The sequence below is a fragment of the Tachypleus tridentatus genome, unplaced genomic scaffold (assembly GCF_004210375.1).
Source record: "Tachypleus tridentatus isolate NWPU-2018 unplaced genomic scaffold, ASM421037v1 Hic_cluster_2, whole genome shotgun sequence".
In the NCBI taxonomy this organism is placed as follows: Eukaryota; Metazoa; Arthropoda; class Merostomata; order Xiphosura; family Limulidae; genus Tachypleus; species Tachypleus tridentatus.
Genome location: NW_027467782.1, coordinates 26,407,096 through 26,421,922, shown reverse-complemented (window position 1 = coordinate 26,421,922; position 14,827 = coordinate 26,407,096). Strand labels below are relative to the sequence as shown.

At 32.7% G+C, this 14,827-nt stretch overlaps 1 protein-coding gene across 18 annotated transcripts in view; it reads left to right on the top strand.

Annotated features, from left to right (window-relative positions):
• LOC143243058 (prolyl 4-hydroxylase subunit alpha-1-like) overlaps positions 1-14,827 on the top strand; it is a 48,636-nt gene that overhangs the window by 16,655 nt on the left and 17,154 nt on the right. For 12 of the 18 annotated variants that reach the window (XM_076486779.1, XM_076486791.1, XM_076486792.1 and 9 more), the window contains one exon: positions 13,832-13,938. The exons of 4 other annotated variants lie outside the window; for them this stretch is intronic. In XM_076486779.1, the coding sequence (XP_076342894.1) occupies positions 13,832-13,938 (107 nt within the window). Of the gene's footprint in view, positions 1-1,953; positions 2,005-5,565; positions 6,664-13,831; positions 13,939-14,827 lie in introns of those variants that run through there. 2 more of the 18 variants (XM_076486788.1, XM_076486789.1) reach the window with 2 other exon arrangements.

The window sequence follows — 14,827 nt, the reverse complement described above, 5'->3', positions numbered from 1 at the left end:
AAAATGATGAATGTATGCCAGGAAAAAGAGAAAATAGCTCTTAATGAAAAGATGGTACAAGGAACATATTGCAATGACTTCAAAGGGAGAACTGGATATGGCACAAATGTGAACATTGAGATTCTAATCAAGCAGAAGAAAGGAAGGTGGCAGATGGCTACATGAGATTAAGTCCCTGAATAAAGCAAAAATATCAGATAAATGGCACACATGGAGATGGAGTTTGGTGATGTTGGTATGAAATACCTCCTAGAGCAGTTTCTGGAGGAGCACTCAGGACAGAGGGAAGGGCAGAGGCTGTTGCTCCAATAAGAGACAAAGCAGAAGGAAACATGTCCATGCTAGCTAATATGATGCAACCAGCAGAATATAACAAGGAGTGGTCAGGATAAGAGAAATAACTTTGGAGAGAATTCTGGTCATAAGGTAGGCACATAGGTGAAGACCTCTCCAATAGTGACTGAAAGCATCCTCCCCAGAGTTATAAGGTGAGGGACTAGAAATCAAAAAGAAAGAAGTGAGTGGTGAATGTATATATATATATACACACACACACACACACACACATATTTATAGAGCGAGACAGTACTCTCAGTTGAGAACACAGCTACAGAAATACCTGAGGATGAAGAGACCACCACTCTGAGAGAAAAACCTGGTCAGAATGGGATAAATAGCTAGACACAGGTTTCATAATTTTGGGAATATGAAACACTAGAACTTTCATGTCATAGTAGTTGGTTTAGTACAAGATATCCCCAGCCTGAAAACACAGAGATCTGGACATGGTTCCCTCTTACTTAGCTCATGACAGTGGAATTGTCAGACTGAATCATGAAAACAAACCCCCAAAAACCCAAAAAGACAACACAAAAGTAAAACCTAAACTGAATAACATGAGAATAAAAAAGTACCTGCTCAACAATGACATGTTTGAACTCACATCTACTGTACAATTAGATGTGAATAGCAGTAAAGAAAGAGGAACTTTCAAAGTAAGTAACATAAACACTGAAAATAAGTAAAAATAACAAACTGCCACACCCAAAAAATTAACCAAAGAGACATATATCCAAACAGTAATGATTATGCAAATCAGTACAATATTTTTTTAGAACAGGTGAAACTGTTTATTTTAAAATACCTGTTATAAGCTTTCAAAGATGTCATTCATATTCACAGTCCCTCTATAGAATTGAAAGCTTCTACTTCTGTTAATTAACTTGTTACAAGACTTTAAAATTACACCCTCACCTTAGTAGTCCTTCTGAAGTAATTAATACTGCTTTTCCTTGTATTCACTGACCTGTCATAGGCTTCCATAACTATCACCCATCTACACAATCCCTCTGCAGCAGTGAAAGCTGTTTTTATTTTCTCTGGGTCAAAGTCAGCATTTGAAGTGTACTTATCTCTAATAGCTTTGATTGATTTAGCAGAGATGTTGTCCAATAAAGTAAAACATAATTTTTACTAGCAATATAGAAACTACTACTTTTTAACAGGCAAAACAATATGGCTAATATAGCCTACCATCTCTGTTACCATTATAATACAAATGATAAACCAAAATGCTTTCTGTACACTAATAACAATATACCTACAAACATTGTTTTTAAAGTTTAAAAACACCACAGGTATAAAAATTATTACTCATACACAAGATCACACAACCAGTACAAAAACTATCTGAACTGACAAATGAACCAAAACAGCTGCAGAAATATTTCAGTAACCAAACTCAATTTTTATATAAATCATAAGAACAAATTCTTATAATACATATTTTTTTATTTTTCAAAATGTATTAAACCCTATATTAAATTATTTATGGAATATCCTGTATGCCATAACCAGTGAACAAAATAAACATAAGTGAAAAATAAATTAAATCTAATCAGTGTTGCATCAGTACTGAATCAGATTATTTCTGAGTTTGTTTGTTTTTTCCAGCACAAACCCACATGCTGTGTCTATGGAAATAAAACCCTGGACTTTAACATTGTAAGTAAGAAATTCAACTAAACATATATAATTATCTCATGGAAAAATACTGATAAACTGCTTTTAACCTCTTCTGTGAATCTAAGTTCAATTAAAGTCAATAAATTACATGGCGTTAAATTGAATTTGGTAGTAAACATACATTTTGCAAAATTGTGGAGATTGCTGAGTTGTAATAAAGCATCAAGTGATCAGGTTACAAATATAGAAAAAACCTTTTAAAAAATGAAGTACATGTAAAAATGGCTAAAACTAATCTTTAAAAACAATGAAAACAAAATAGTAGTGATGGCATATTCCTCCATGACAGCATAGGGAAGAATTAATGTACAGCAATATCCTACAGTACTGAAACTCTTGCTTATATGTGTGATTCTGGAAAAACCTTTTTATTATGTGATCTGCATTACACTACCAGTTTTTTATTTGGAGGGGTATTTTTAAAATGGTCATTTGGGCTTTAGGCCTGTCAGTTGCTAACATCATTAAGGCTATCAATATGGATGAAGTTATCAGCACTTGATCAGTTGTTGTGTGGCTGTGTAGCCTAGAAAGGGCACTGCTGTACATAATTTAAAGTTCTAATGACCTGTTGAGCTAACTCTTCCTGGCCACTATCCATTTCCCTGTTATATATATCATTTAGTAAATTTTATGGATACACTTATTTGACTACTTATCCAAATTAGCACAAACAACAAATTAGTGTAAGTCATAATAAAAATATAAATTAGTTTAGATTACCCACATGGGTAGGATTATCTGGAAATTAAGAAATCTGTCCTGACTGGGGCTTAAATCCATGATGCTTACTTACAATAATACTCTATAACAGTGTTCTATTATCTAAGCTATCAGGCTTCAAGTCTCAAATAGCATACTTCTAACCTAACTATTATACCAATATACAAAGAATTTTCAAAAATCTCATATGTGCAATTTTTCACCCATTAGTTATGTTCAGTTGCAACTTGCAACAAATAACTACAACTATTAGAAAGGTCCAGACTAATTTTTTTCGTACAAAATTACTTTAGGTACTGTTCATTTTCAAAATACTTTGAGAAGAAATATTAAATAATACCTGTTACAAATGCAACTTCTACAAATGTTTCTACTTTCAAAATATCATTTGGTTTGATATTTTTCACACAATAAAATTTTGCCAAACCTATAATTTTTCAAAACTTTTTTTGTATACAGTCTGAATTGGTCCCTTTCAGGACAGAGTTTCAGACAATAAACTGCTATTTCTAGAAAAATTTACGAAAATGTTTCATTTAATACTATTTCTGAAGGTCTGGATTAACTTATAGGCTACAAAGATCAACAAACACACACTGCTTACAAAAGGTTCCGAGTATTGTTGCATGCGTTCATATTTGGATGTAAAATTCTACAGATATTAGAAATTTCTACAAGACTAAAAAAAAGCATTTGGATCATACATCCCTTAGAATATATATATATTGCTCTTGGCACATACCACTTCCAGAAGGGTCAGGAATACGATCTGGCTTGATACCTTTGAGGATACAAATTGCTTCCATGACAAGCTTAACCCCTGCAGGAGGACTCTTCATAGTTTTCACAATAGTAATATCCCAAAAAATAAAATAAATTTAAAAGGAATATAAAATCTAAGATAAGAGATCGTATTCAACATTACTATGATATGATAAAAATATGTAAAAATAAAAATTACAGAAAATAAGTAGTTTTTGTAAAATAAACAAAATGATACATTAACATATATTAACTTTAATAGCATATAATATTTTTTTAAAACAAAATGCATGATGTATGAATAATTCTCTATAATTAACAATAATTAAAAGTAAAGAGTACTTAAAATCAAGAGTTCAGATGAAATACATGTATAAAACTGTCAAAATGCAGAATCTGTTGTGTTCATAACATAAATAGAAATACTGACAAATGGTTAGATAATATTAAATCTACATATAATAATATATTAGAACTTAATATGAATGTGTTATGACAAAGTAACTGAATAGGCAAAATATTCAAGAAAGACTTACAGCTGGGGTTAAAGTGTTGAGTGCTGCCAAAGCAGCTTCTAATACTGGCACAGCTTCTGCTAAGTCAGTATCACATTCATTTTTAATGGCCTGAGCAGCTTCAGCCTGCTCATCAACTTTAACAATCTGCTCCACTTCAGCAATTTCTGCTGATTCTTTCGCTACCACAATCATGATCTCATCAACTTGTTGACTAGCAATTACCAGTTGTGGTTGGAGTTCAGTAAGTTCAGTCTGCATTAGAGATACCTTGGCTAGCAGCATGAGCCAGTTTCTCTAGTCCAACCTCGTAACGTTGTTTTTATTTCATCACAATCCTAAAGCATACATTAGTGTACTAAGACTTTAAATTTATGATACATTATTTGATTTAACTAATTTTTATGTCAACATTTAAAACATCAGATCATATAAAATATTTGGTGTTGCTGAAACTTGTACAAATAAATAATCATTACTTACACTATTTCACCTGTTTTTGTCAACTTTTAAGTCGTTATAAAAACCTGTCACATACTAGGATTAATATTAACAATATTTTAATTCCAAAACAAACACAATGAAAAGTCTATGCATTCTATGTATGTTTCTTATAATCAGACAGATGTGCAATAATAACAAGATGGCAAACAACAATTTATAAGCATAATAAAATGATTTATTTTAGAATATACTACAAATTTTGACAGAATACTGGACTCTCCTCTTCAGGTATGATCTCTAGCTAAGCAATATAGGGTTCGTAAATAAGCACAGAAATTAAAACCACATGGATTTAATGTAACAAAAATTATGTCACATGGTGAGAGGATTATAGACAAAGATAAATGCTGGTGAAATGTAAAAGTGGTAAATAAATTTTGCCAAATTTGTTTGTTTTTTGAATTTCACGCTAAGCTACACAAGGGCTATCTGTGCTAGCCATCCCTTATTTAGCAGTGTAAGACTAGAGGGAAGGCAGCTAGTCATCACCACCCACTGCCAACTCTTGGGCTACTCTTTTACCAACAAATAGTGGGATTGATTGCCACATTATAATGCCCTCTCGACTGAAAGTGCAAGCATGTTTGATGCAATGGGGATTCAAACCTCAGATTATGAGTCAAATGCCTTAACCCACCTGGCCATGCTGGGTCATTTTGCCAAATAAAATTGATGTTGCTCAAACCATTATCAGTGTTTAATGAAAGGGTCTCTTGCCTTTTGGGTTGGTGTAGGAGAAAAATTTTGTCTGAAAGCATTTTGTGTGACCTGATTCAAACTGATGACACATCCAAACACATGTATGGAACTCACTTTTGTGCATGTGATCTTAGTGACTTTGGTCCTTATTTCAAATAAAATTTTTACTGTATATTGGGTTGAGGAATAATTCGTGAGCGTTTTTTCAAGGTAAAAAATATATTCATAAATGAAACGCTTTCGCAAAATATTTCATGTCATTTAGTAGATAATGTTTTGCTCTGATAGATGGTGTGTTTGATTTTCATATGTCTTTAATTTTTGCTTTCATTTTCAGCTCATTAAATGGAATGTCAAGTGGACAAAATCGAGCATTTTCGACACCATCTGCTTTTCGCATTTAATCGAGGTGTTAACGCCGCCGAAGCTGCTCGTGAGATCTGGTCTGTGTATGGCAAAGGAGCAATGCCTGAAAGTACCGCCCGCCGTTGGTTTTCGCGCTTTAAAAATGGTAATTTTGATCTGAAGGACGGGTCACACACTGTGTTTGATGAAGAGCTTCTCCACGTCACACGACTAGAGAATTAGCGGAGCAGATGGATTGTGATCAAAAAACTGTGGTGAACCACCTTCATTCAATGGGCAAGGCTCAGAAACTCGGCGCTTGGGTGCCACACTGTTTGAGCGAAAAGAATAGAAATCAGCGCATCACAATTGCCGCCAGTTTGCTTGCTTGCTCGACATCGCTTAACACATGGTCACAAGGAGCGCTTTCTTTACCGCATCGTCACTGGCGATGAAAAATGGTGCCTGTACATCAATATGAAGCGGCGTGAAGAATGGCTCAGCCCCGACAGAAACGCGACTCCTCGAGCAAAACAAGACCTCCATCCTCGAAAGACTATGTTGTGTGTATGGTGGGACTGGGAAGGCATAATCCATCACGAACTGCTTTGGCGCAACCAAACAGTTAATGCGGATCTCTACGTTAAACAACTGCACCGACTTAACGAAGCAATTCAGCAAAAAAGACCAAATCGACAAAACAGTGTTCTTCTGCAGCACGACAACGCTCGTCCTCACATCGCCAATATGACCAAAGCAGCGATTCAAGAACTTAAATGGGAAGTGTTGCCTCACCCTCCATATTCGCCAGACTTGGCGCCATCAGATTTTCATCTCTTTCGATCGCTTTCGAATGCATTGCGCGGCGTATCGTTCAATAATGACGTGGAATTGAGCGCTTGGTTGGACGAATTCTTTGAGTCAAGACCGAAAGACTTTTATCGCCGAGGCATTGAGAAACTTATTGAACGATGGGAGGAAGTTATCAACAACAATGGAGATTTTATTGTTGACTAATTTCTTGCAATTTCGTTTAAAACAATGCATGCTATATACCAAGGTATTACATGAAATAAAGTATCATAATAAATGTTTTGGGTGTAATGTGATCATGCATTGAAGTATTGTATAGTCTTGCATGTAATGCTTGAATGAAATTATTTAAAAACGCTCACGAATTATTCCTCAACCTAATATTTCTTCTCATGTTTGCATGAAAAACTGTATACGTTTTACTTTTGTTCCTTTAGTACCGGTTATTTCAAATTAGATAGTTAATGTTAAGTGAAGGTTTGAATAGTTTGTATTCAAAACATTGTATATCAATGTTCAAGTTATTAAATAGATTGGTAATCTCATTAGCAATGTTTGGCACAAAAATAAAATGAAATAACTTTGTTATGCTTTACACCATTGATAGGGGAAAGGTTAGCGTTTCTTATGGTTTTAGAGTTTAATAAAAGCTCTATCTATGATAATGGTATTGAAACCTCTAGATAGTGCTAGATTTCTTAAGTAGTTCCAGTCAATTTGTATGTCTTCATTGTGGATACAAAGTTGTAGAGCATAGTTTGCATAGGCAAAGTAGAAGGATTTTTATGTGACAGATATTGATTAGATCTTATGTGTGATGGTAAAGTAGTAGCACAAGGTTTCCTGTCTAGAGATGGTCACTTTATTGTTTTCTCCTTTCACGTTAATATCCAATAAAAAAAGTAAGACCGCTGTTAGATTCTACTTCATGTGTAAAAATGAAGACATTAAATCTTAAGGCATTTTAATGAAATTAGGTGAATTATCTTTCTCATGCCACAATATACTAAAAACACTAAGAGACAGACTTTCTTAATTGTCCAATTTAATGCCACCAGTGTTCTGAAACAAATTTCTCTGAGTATGAATCTTATATAAACACATAATAATGATTGATGATGGACAAAGCTTGTTGAATGTGTGTTACATTTTTCCAGCAAAACATAGAAATACAGAATGAGTAAATAGGAAGATTAAAGTAAATTTATTATGGAAAGCGAGACCTGTCAACACTGCACTAGTTGTACAGATATGAACAAAACATATCACAACAGAAAGCTGCTGTTCACAAGCATATTGACTGTAGCTTCTTCGATCAGTGCCATTTCTGAAGCAGTGAGTGTTTAGTTACAGGTTTCACTGCTACAGCCAGGTAAAGATTGTCAAAGTTAACGATGTTAATCTTAGATAAACGAAAAAGTTAACTATCTGAAACTAAACCGTATATCTCGCACTACCAATGACCAGCAAATACGCGTGTGTTGAGAATGCTGGTCTCGCACAACGAATATCTTTATAAAGTGGGTATATCCAGCAAAAACTTTCGAAGGTCGTCTTTTACAAGATGTCACGTGCCACCCCAATTTTCTAACATATGCATAGGTCTAGACAATTGTCTTTTTTATATGCTTATAAAATAAGTAAAGGAATAATAAAGATATTGTATGTCGGCTCAATATACGGTCACATTTTACATGAACAAGCAAAACATACTGTGGAATTAAAAGTAGTTAAAATTTATTTAACTTCTGCATTTCTATCAGAACTTTCCATCAATCTATGGGTTTGTTTATGCACTTGAATTATCTTTACTTGGAAAAGAAAAGGACAATATAAACCTACAATATTTTCAACTCTAACAAGTTTGTTTCGCATAAAATTAAAAAATATTATCAGACGTATAAATACGGATAAGATATTTGTGCACTAGATATCGCGTCCATCTTACATTAAAATTAGAGATAACTTCCACATTAAACTTGTGTGGAGGTTAGGGTAAGCCTTGAGACCACCATAAATGCCGAACTAAATTCAAGGCCGTTATGATGTAATTCGCAATTTGATCTTTAATTAGCTTTGCGAGCACCGTAATAAACCATAGGACGTTCAGCTCTAGGGAACGAGCTGTCAAGGAATAATATACTAAATGTTCATCAGAGGGCTATTGAAACTATGGTAAGGGACGAGTCACATCCATTCAAAGAACAGTAGTTTACAGTGAACACGGTTTTATAGAACACCGTATCTGTAATGGTAACTGTGTGTGCCTACGAACAAATACGTGAACACCATTTATCACAGACGAGGTCATACTTTATATTTTTTTCGCAATTGCAGTATCAAGAACTGACCAAAAGTAAATTGAGTTAAATCGCTCATTCTGTGTAAAATAGAAGTCTCGAACAACAGTTAACCGATTCCATTCGTTACAGAGTCCCAAATAACATGACACAAAGTCATGGACTCGGTGTTTCAGTATACTTTTCAGAATATAAAATATCGAACCGTTAGATTCACTGCTCGATACGCAAATAATTGACTTTACAATTTTTTCTCTTACATAGTAACCGGCAATGTGCAATATCTGAAGACATTCATGTGTTTAATTTAGCTATTAAACAATAAATCAACGTATACCATTAGCGAGAGTTTGTTTGTTTTGGAATTTCGCACAAAGCTACTCGAGGGCTATCTGTGCTAGCCGTCCCTAATTTAGCAGTGCAAGACTAGAGGGAAGGCAGCTAGTCATCACCACCCACCGCCAACTCTTGGGCTACTCTTTTCTCTTACCAACGAATAGTGGGATTGACCGTCACATTATACACCCCCACGGCTGGGAGGGCGAGGATGTTTAGCGCGAGCGCGAACCCGCGACCCTCGGATTACGAGTCGCACGCCTTACGCGCTTGGCCTATATAGCAAGCTACTTTAGAAATACTCAACAATACACACCGTCTCTTAGGAACCAAACTATCACTACACAAGTTTCGAAGTCTCTGTGAAAAAAAACAACTGCGGCGTATATTTCAAAATATAAATTTTACTAAAAGTAATTACAAAGCCTCTTTGGAAGATCTGAGTTAACATAATTATGATGTCTATTCTGAAGTGTTTAACTCATGTATTTCTGTTGCTTCTAATATGCTGTTGGAGGGATATCTTAATACAGGCTCTCTTTAGGTTTTTGATCGTAGCATCAATAATGGCTTCTATATGCTACTTAATTAAAGTAATGACGGCTTCCTGTAAATGTAAAACCACGGAAGATATGAAAGACGCTTTAAATAACTTTTAAGGTCATCGTGTGAACCTGAGGATGACCGAAGAAGGTCGAAACGTTGTTCGCTCTTCTATGTAAAACATTTTCTCAACCCAAACGAGTCGTTTTTCATATAAATCACTCGAGAGTTAACTGCGCTAAACTTAGAGAATAAGCTGAAATTTAGCAATACACATTTAACAGTATAAGTTACATGGATTTGTAAATATGTATTTAACTGAAACAAACGTCGATATTAAAATACATATATATTAGTAAATCCGTTACAACACATTTTCTAAACATACATTAGATATAATGTATACTTTTTGTTTATTTATATTTTTGCATGTGATAATATAAACAAAATAAGGCTGCAACTCATGCCTCTATCCATTAAATGTTGTAATTAAAGAAAATGATTTTGTATGGTTGTAGATAAGTAAGAAAGGATATTTACTTATTATAATATGTTTATAGTATTTTCTGATAAAAACTAACTTTTCGACAAGCGTCATAAAGCTAGATTGCTAATAACTGCAGATTCAAATAGAAAATAAGAAGAATAATTATAAATCTGGTAACTACATTTTCTAGTATGAGTTAACTCACAAAACTTAATAAAATTAGTAAACACTGATACAATATTGATTATGAGAGAAATAAAAACGGAATATATGTGCTTACAGATACATAATCACATTAAAATTATATTTGGTTTAGTTTTGTCACACAACTTTCACTCTGTCACAATTAATTTCAATAAAACTAAAAATAACGATTTTCAGTTAAGGCTATATTCAAAGAACTCCAAGTGGAAGTGAATTAAAAAACAAGCTGTGCGTGAATTGAAAACGTTAAACTTTGTTTCTTTGTCCAATCGACAGCGTTACCTTGTGGAATTTGTTCTCTCAAAGTATTGAGTGGCTGTTCTGTTTAAATACCTTGAACTTGGTCAGCAGAAAACATTATAATCAGTAGCTGCTTCAACTGTTATATTATATATTACTGCAAAATCGTCTTCGGCAAAATTGATTGACTGTCTCTAATATAGAGACTAAAAATCAAAACAACTACAACGAACCATTCTTAATGACTTTCTGAACTACAAGTTTACGCTAAAACTGCATGCAAACCAAATAAACAAAACAGTTTTAAAATCTGTATAACACTATAGATTTAAAAAACATGTACCTGTATATATATTTCACCCTTACTGGAGAATGAGTGTAATAATTCTGTTTGGAAGAATTGACCAATTTTTTTTTAAATTCACATTATTTTAAAAAAGGAAGGGTTAAAGTTTATCTTACTGAAAATAAAAAACTTTCATATAAATATTGATGTTCCACTGCATGTTCCTCAGTCTCTTTTTTGGGAATATTTTTGTTGTTGTTTATTGTTTTATGTACTCTATTCCTCTCACAAAACCTTGATTCTTCGGGGTCTTGTTTTGTTCTCTGTCTTTAACTGAAAATGTGTGATACCTGTAAATCTTTGAAAACGAAAACACAGCAACATATGCATTACTCTAATGTCAGTTTATGCCACATTTTATTTATTGAATTTTGCTAGAACAAAATTTACTTTCACGTTACAGGTATTAAATAGGAATATATAATGGTAATATAGTGTCAATTTTTTTCAGTTTCTTTCGCAGTTACCAAGACAGTTTGTTTGTTTGAAGTTATATACAAAGCTACACTATAAGCTATGTGCGTGCTTTGCCTATCATAGGTATCGAAACTCGGTTTCTAGCGCTGTAATTCTGCAGACATGCTGTTGTGTCACTGGTATGCTGGAAGATAAAACATTAGAAATTATATTCATGCAAAACAATCCCTCTAGCGGATACTATTATAATTCACTATTTAGATGCTGTTTGGTATTAAAATGATGGTGTGGTATGATCATTTTTATATTTTTAACTCGAAAGTTTTCTTGGAAAATATTATAGAAAGGTACGAGGAAAGTGGAGCTAGAATGCCATTGTATATTACACAATTTTTAGACAGTTGATTAACTGAGAAACTTTACTAATGAAAATAACTAAGCTACTTAACGTATTAGGCTAAAGTAAGTGGAAAGGAAACCAAACGAATTGCCCTAATATTAATAACTACCGTTAGTTTTGGTAAAAGCATATATTATTATAAATTCTAACGTTATTAATTACAAGCCTTTCCTGTTTCCATCGTAGATATAAAACTATAATGTAAAATTTAAGGGCAACATGGAACTTGGTGATCTACTTAGACGATAAAACTATTTAAAAAAATAAATAAAAAACCACTTATTTTCATTATTTAAAAGGCCAAACACCTTACTGGTCATAGTCATAATCATATAAAATTTAACGTGTGATCACCCAAAAATTATTTTAATTGAAGAAGAGTCATAATCTACCAAATTTGTATCAGTGTTACAAAGTCTTACCATTCTTACAATAAAATATGAAAAAAAGTATACTTCCACACTGTTCGTTTCATCTAGAAAAAAAAATGGAGATCTTGTTTTTCTATAACAAAGTTCCCATCCTAGGTATCACTCTAATGCTAGTAACCATTCTCTGGACCTTTTCTAACTGTTTAGTGTCTTTCCTAAGGTAAGATGTTCAAGACTTTGCATATTTCAAATAAGACCAAACAAGTACTATGAAATTACAATTTTTTTAGGCTTACATTCTATATTTCTACCTCTATATAATCTGAAGTGTTAGTCATATAAAATTTAACTTGTGATAATCCAAAAGCATTATATTGCTTTTATGATAATTAAACATGATCTGCCATTTATATGCCTGTTAGCTATGTAGGAAGTGCAACAAACAATCAATTTATTTATTAATGAAGATGAAAATGGTTGAAAAATATGTACTACATTTTATTTACAAGTTTGAACAATTTGAAATAACTTGTGTAAAACTATAAACATAATTTTACAGCTGAGTTATGTGTGAAAATTTAGAATAATTTTAGGGTTAAAACTTTGTGAATCATCAAGGTTCTTTTGTTATGCAAAATGAAAATGAAATGTACCAGTTAAAAACTTAGTCTGTGAACAATTGGGAGTATCTAAAAGAACCAGTTATCCACTACTTAAACCCAGCCACTCGCCCAGTTATGTACATTCTCAAACTACAAGTCATGATGTATCATTTAAGGATTTCTCTGTCATCACAGCAGGATCTTTAGACCCTGAATTCTATTGTTTTTAAAAAAGTCTACCATATAGCTGAAGATCACCTTAATGATTGACAAAGTTCTTTAGACCTAAAGTTGTTATATGTATAAACATTGGTTTATCAGTCCTTTAACTGCTTTTCTTAACTAAATAAATTAATGATGATGATATAATTTCAGGAACACAATTTTCAAATTTTGTTGATGATGAAACAAGTTATTTCAAAACATTCAAACTTCTAAATAAAATTTTTTCTGTTCTATCAACTGCCTTATCTTCATTATTAAACCATCATGAATCCATTGCTAGCAGTATATTTACCCAAAACACCAAATAATCTAAATAATTTTGTAAATCAGAAGCATCTTTCTTACAACATTCAAGACCTAGAGAAATTTGTCAGTTATTTCTTTGTCTGTGTCACTTTGATGTAATTCAAAATTGGTAAAGACTCTGATACTATACCCAGAGGTATGCCAATGGTGACATTAATTCAAGTTGTCTAAATTTTGTTTATAACAACCATATATATTCTTCCATCCAAAAGCTTTTCTATTAGGTAAACCAACTTATCTCCCACATATTTTTTAACAAGTTTTGTATACTCTCTGAAAATCAATATACACATTCTACACCCTCAACTATTTTAATGAATGCCAAAAAATTATCCCCTAGTGAATACCCAAATTTGTTAAACTTTGATGAAATAATTTACTACAAATCTTTTATCAAACTTTTAAAAACTATCCATCACAGATGTAATGCTAACAGACCTATACTTATATGAACAGTTTTTCTTATCACTTTAAAAAAAGGAAACATTAGCAGACTTGTCTTCTGAAACCTGTTCATTGTTCCTGAATTTACAAGAAATAGTAGCAAGTCGCTCATGTTTGGTCTGTAACCTTCTTCAAAGCACTGAAGTAATATCTAGTCCAAGAGAAGTATCATTCTTTCCAATTCCTTGTAAGGTCAAAATTAATTTGATTTTGTTTCTATCTAGTCAGTGGCAGAATAATGGGAGGGAAGACAGAACTGCAGCCTAGGAGACTTAAGGCAAATGTAGACCCCAAAAAATACAGGCTAGGATACTGTATTTATATTGAAAAAGTAAGAATAATTTAAAAAGAAATGAGTTTAAAAAAAATATTAATTAGTAATGCAACTTGAAATTTTATAATAATTATGATTTTTTTTTCTCAAGGATTCATGTTAAAATAAGAATAACAATTAAAAATGTATCCTAAATAGAAATTAAAAAGGTATCCTAAATAGAAATTTAATTATTTTTTCATACATTTGTAGACTAAGGTGTATATTTAATCATGAAGTAATAATTGTATAACAAAAATAATATGCTTGAATAGGCTTTGCATTATTCACTGTTCTAGACCACTGCATCTAACAGCTGTTCAGGTTGAGAGATGTCACTTAAATCTATTCGTAAATATTTAAGAAGAAATAAAATTTAAAAACTAACAAACAATAGTAATGAGTCTTCTTGTGTCATCTCTCAAATTTGAGACCCCACTCCCATCGTAACATTTTGCTTTTAATATTTTTACAGAATTTGTTGCTCTTAGTTCATACATTTTAAGCAAATCTCTTTCTTGTATGATGTTTTTTATTTCATGTCATCCTATTTAACCACCCCTCTTGGTCATCTTTCTCCTGTCACAGCAGTAATGCTCTTCTTTAAATGTATTTATTGTGCTCTTTGTGATTCATCCTGAGTTGGTACTTTCAGCCACACTTTTCTTGTTGTTTTTTTATAAGCAGCATGTGTATTTCACACTAAAACAGTAAACAGTATTCCAAGTGACAACTATATAGTTATTTATCTTGAAAAGGAATGCCTGTTTTGACTTGTAATGAGTATGTGCTATTAGTTGTCTTAACCCTTTTGCTGTGGGTTTGGTGTATGATACATGAGTTTGTCTACACATTTGCATGCATTAAGTATTTGCATTATAACTTTTGATACAGTATGTGTATCTTC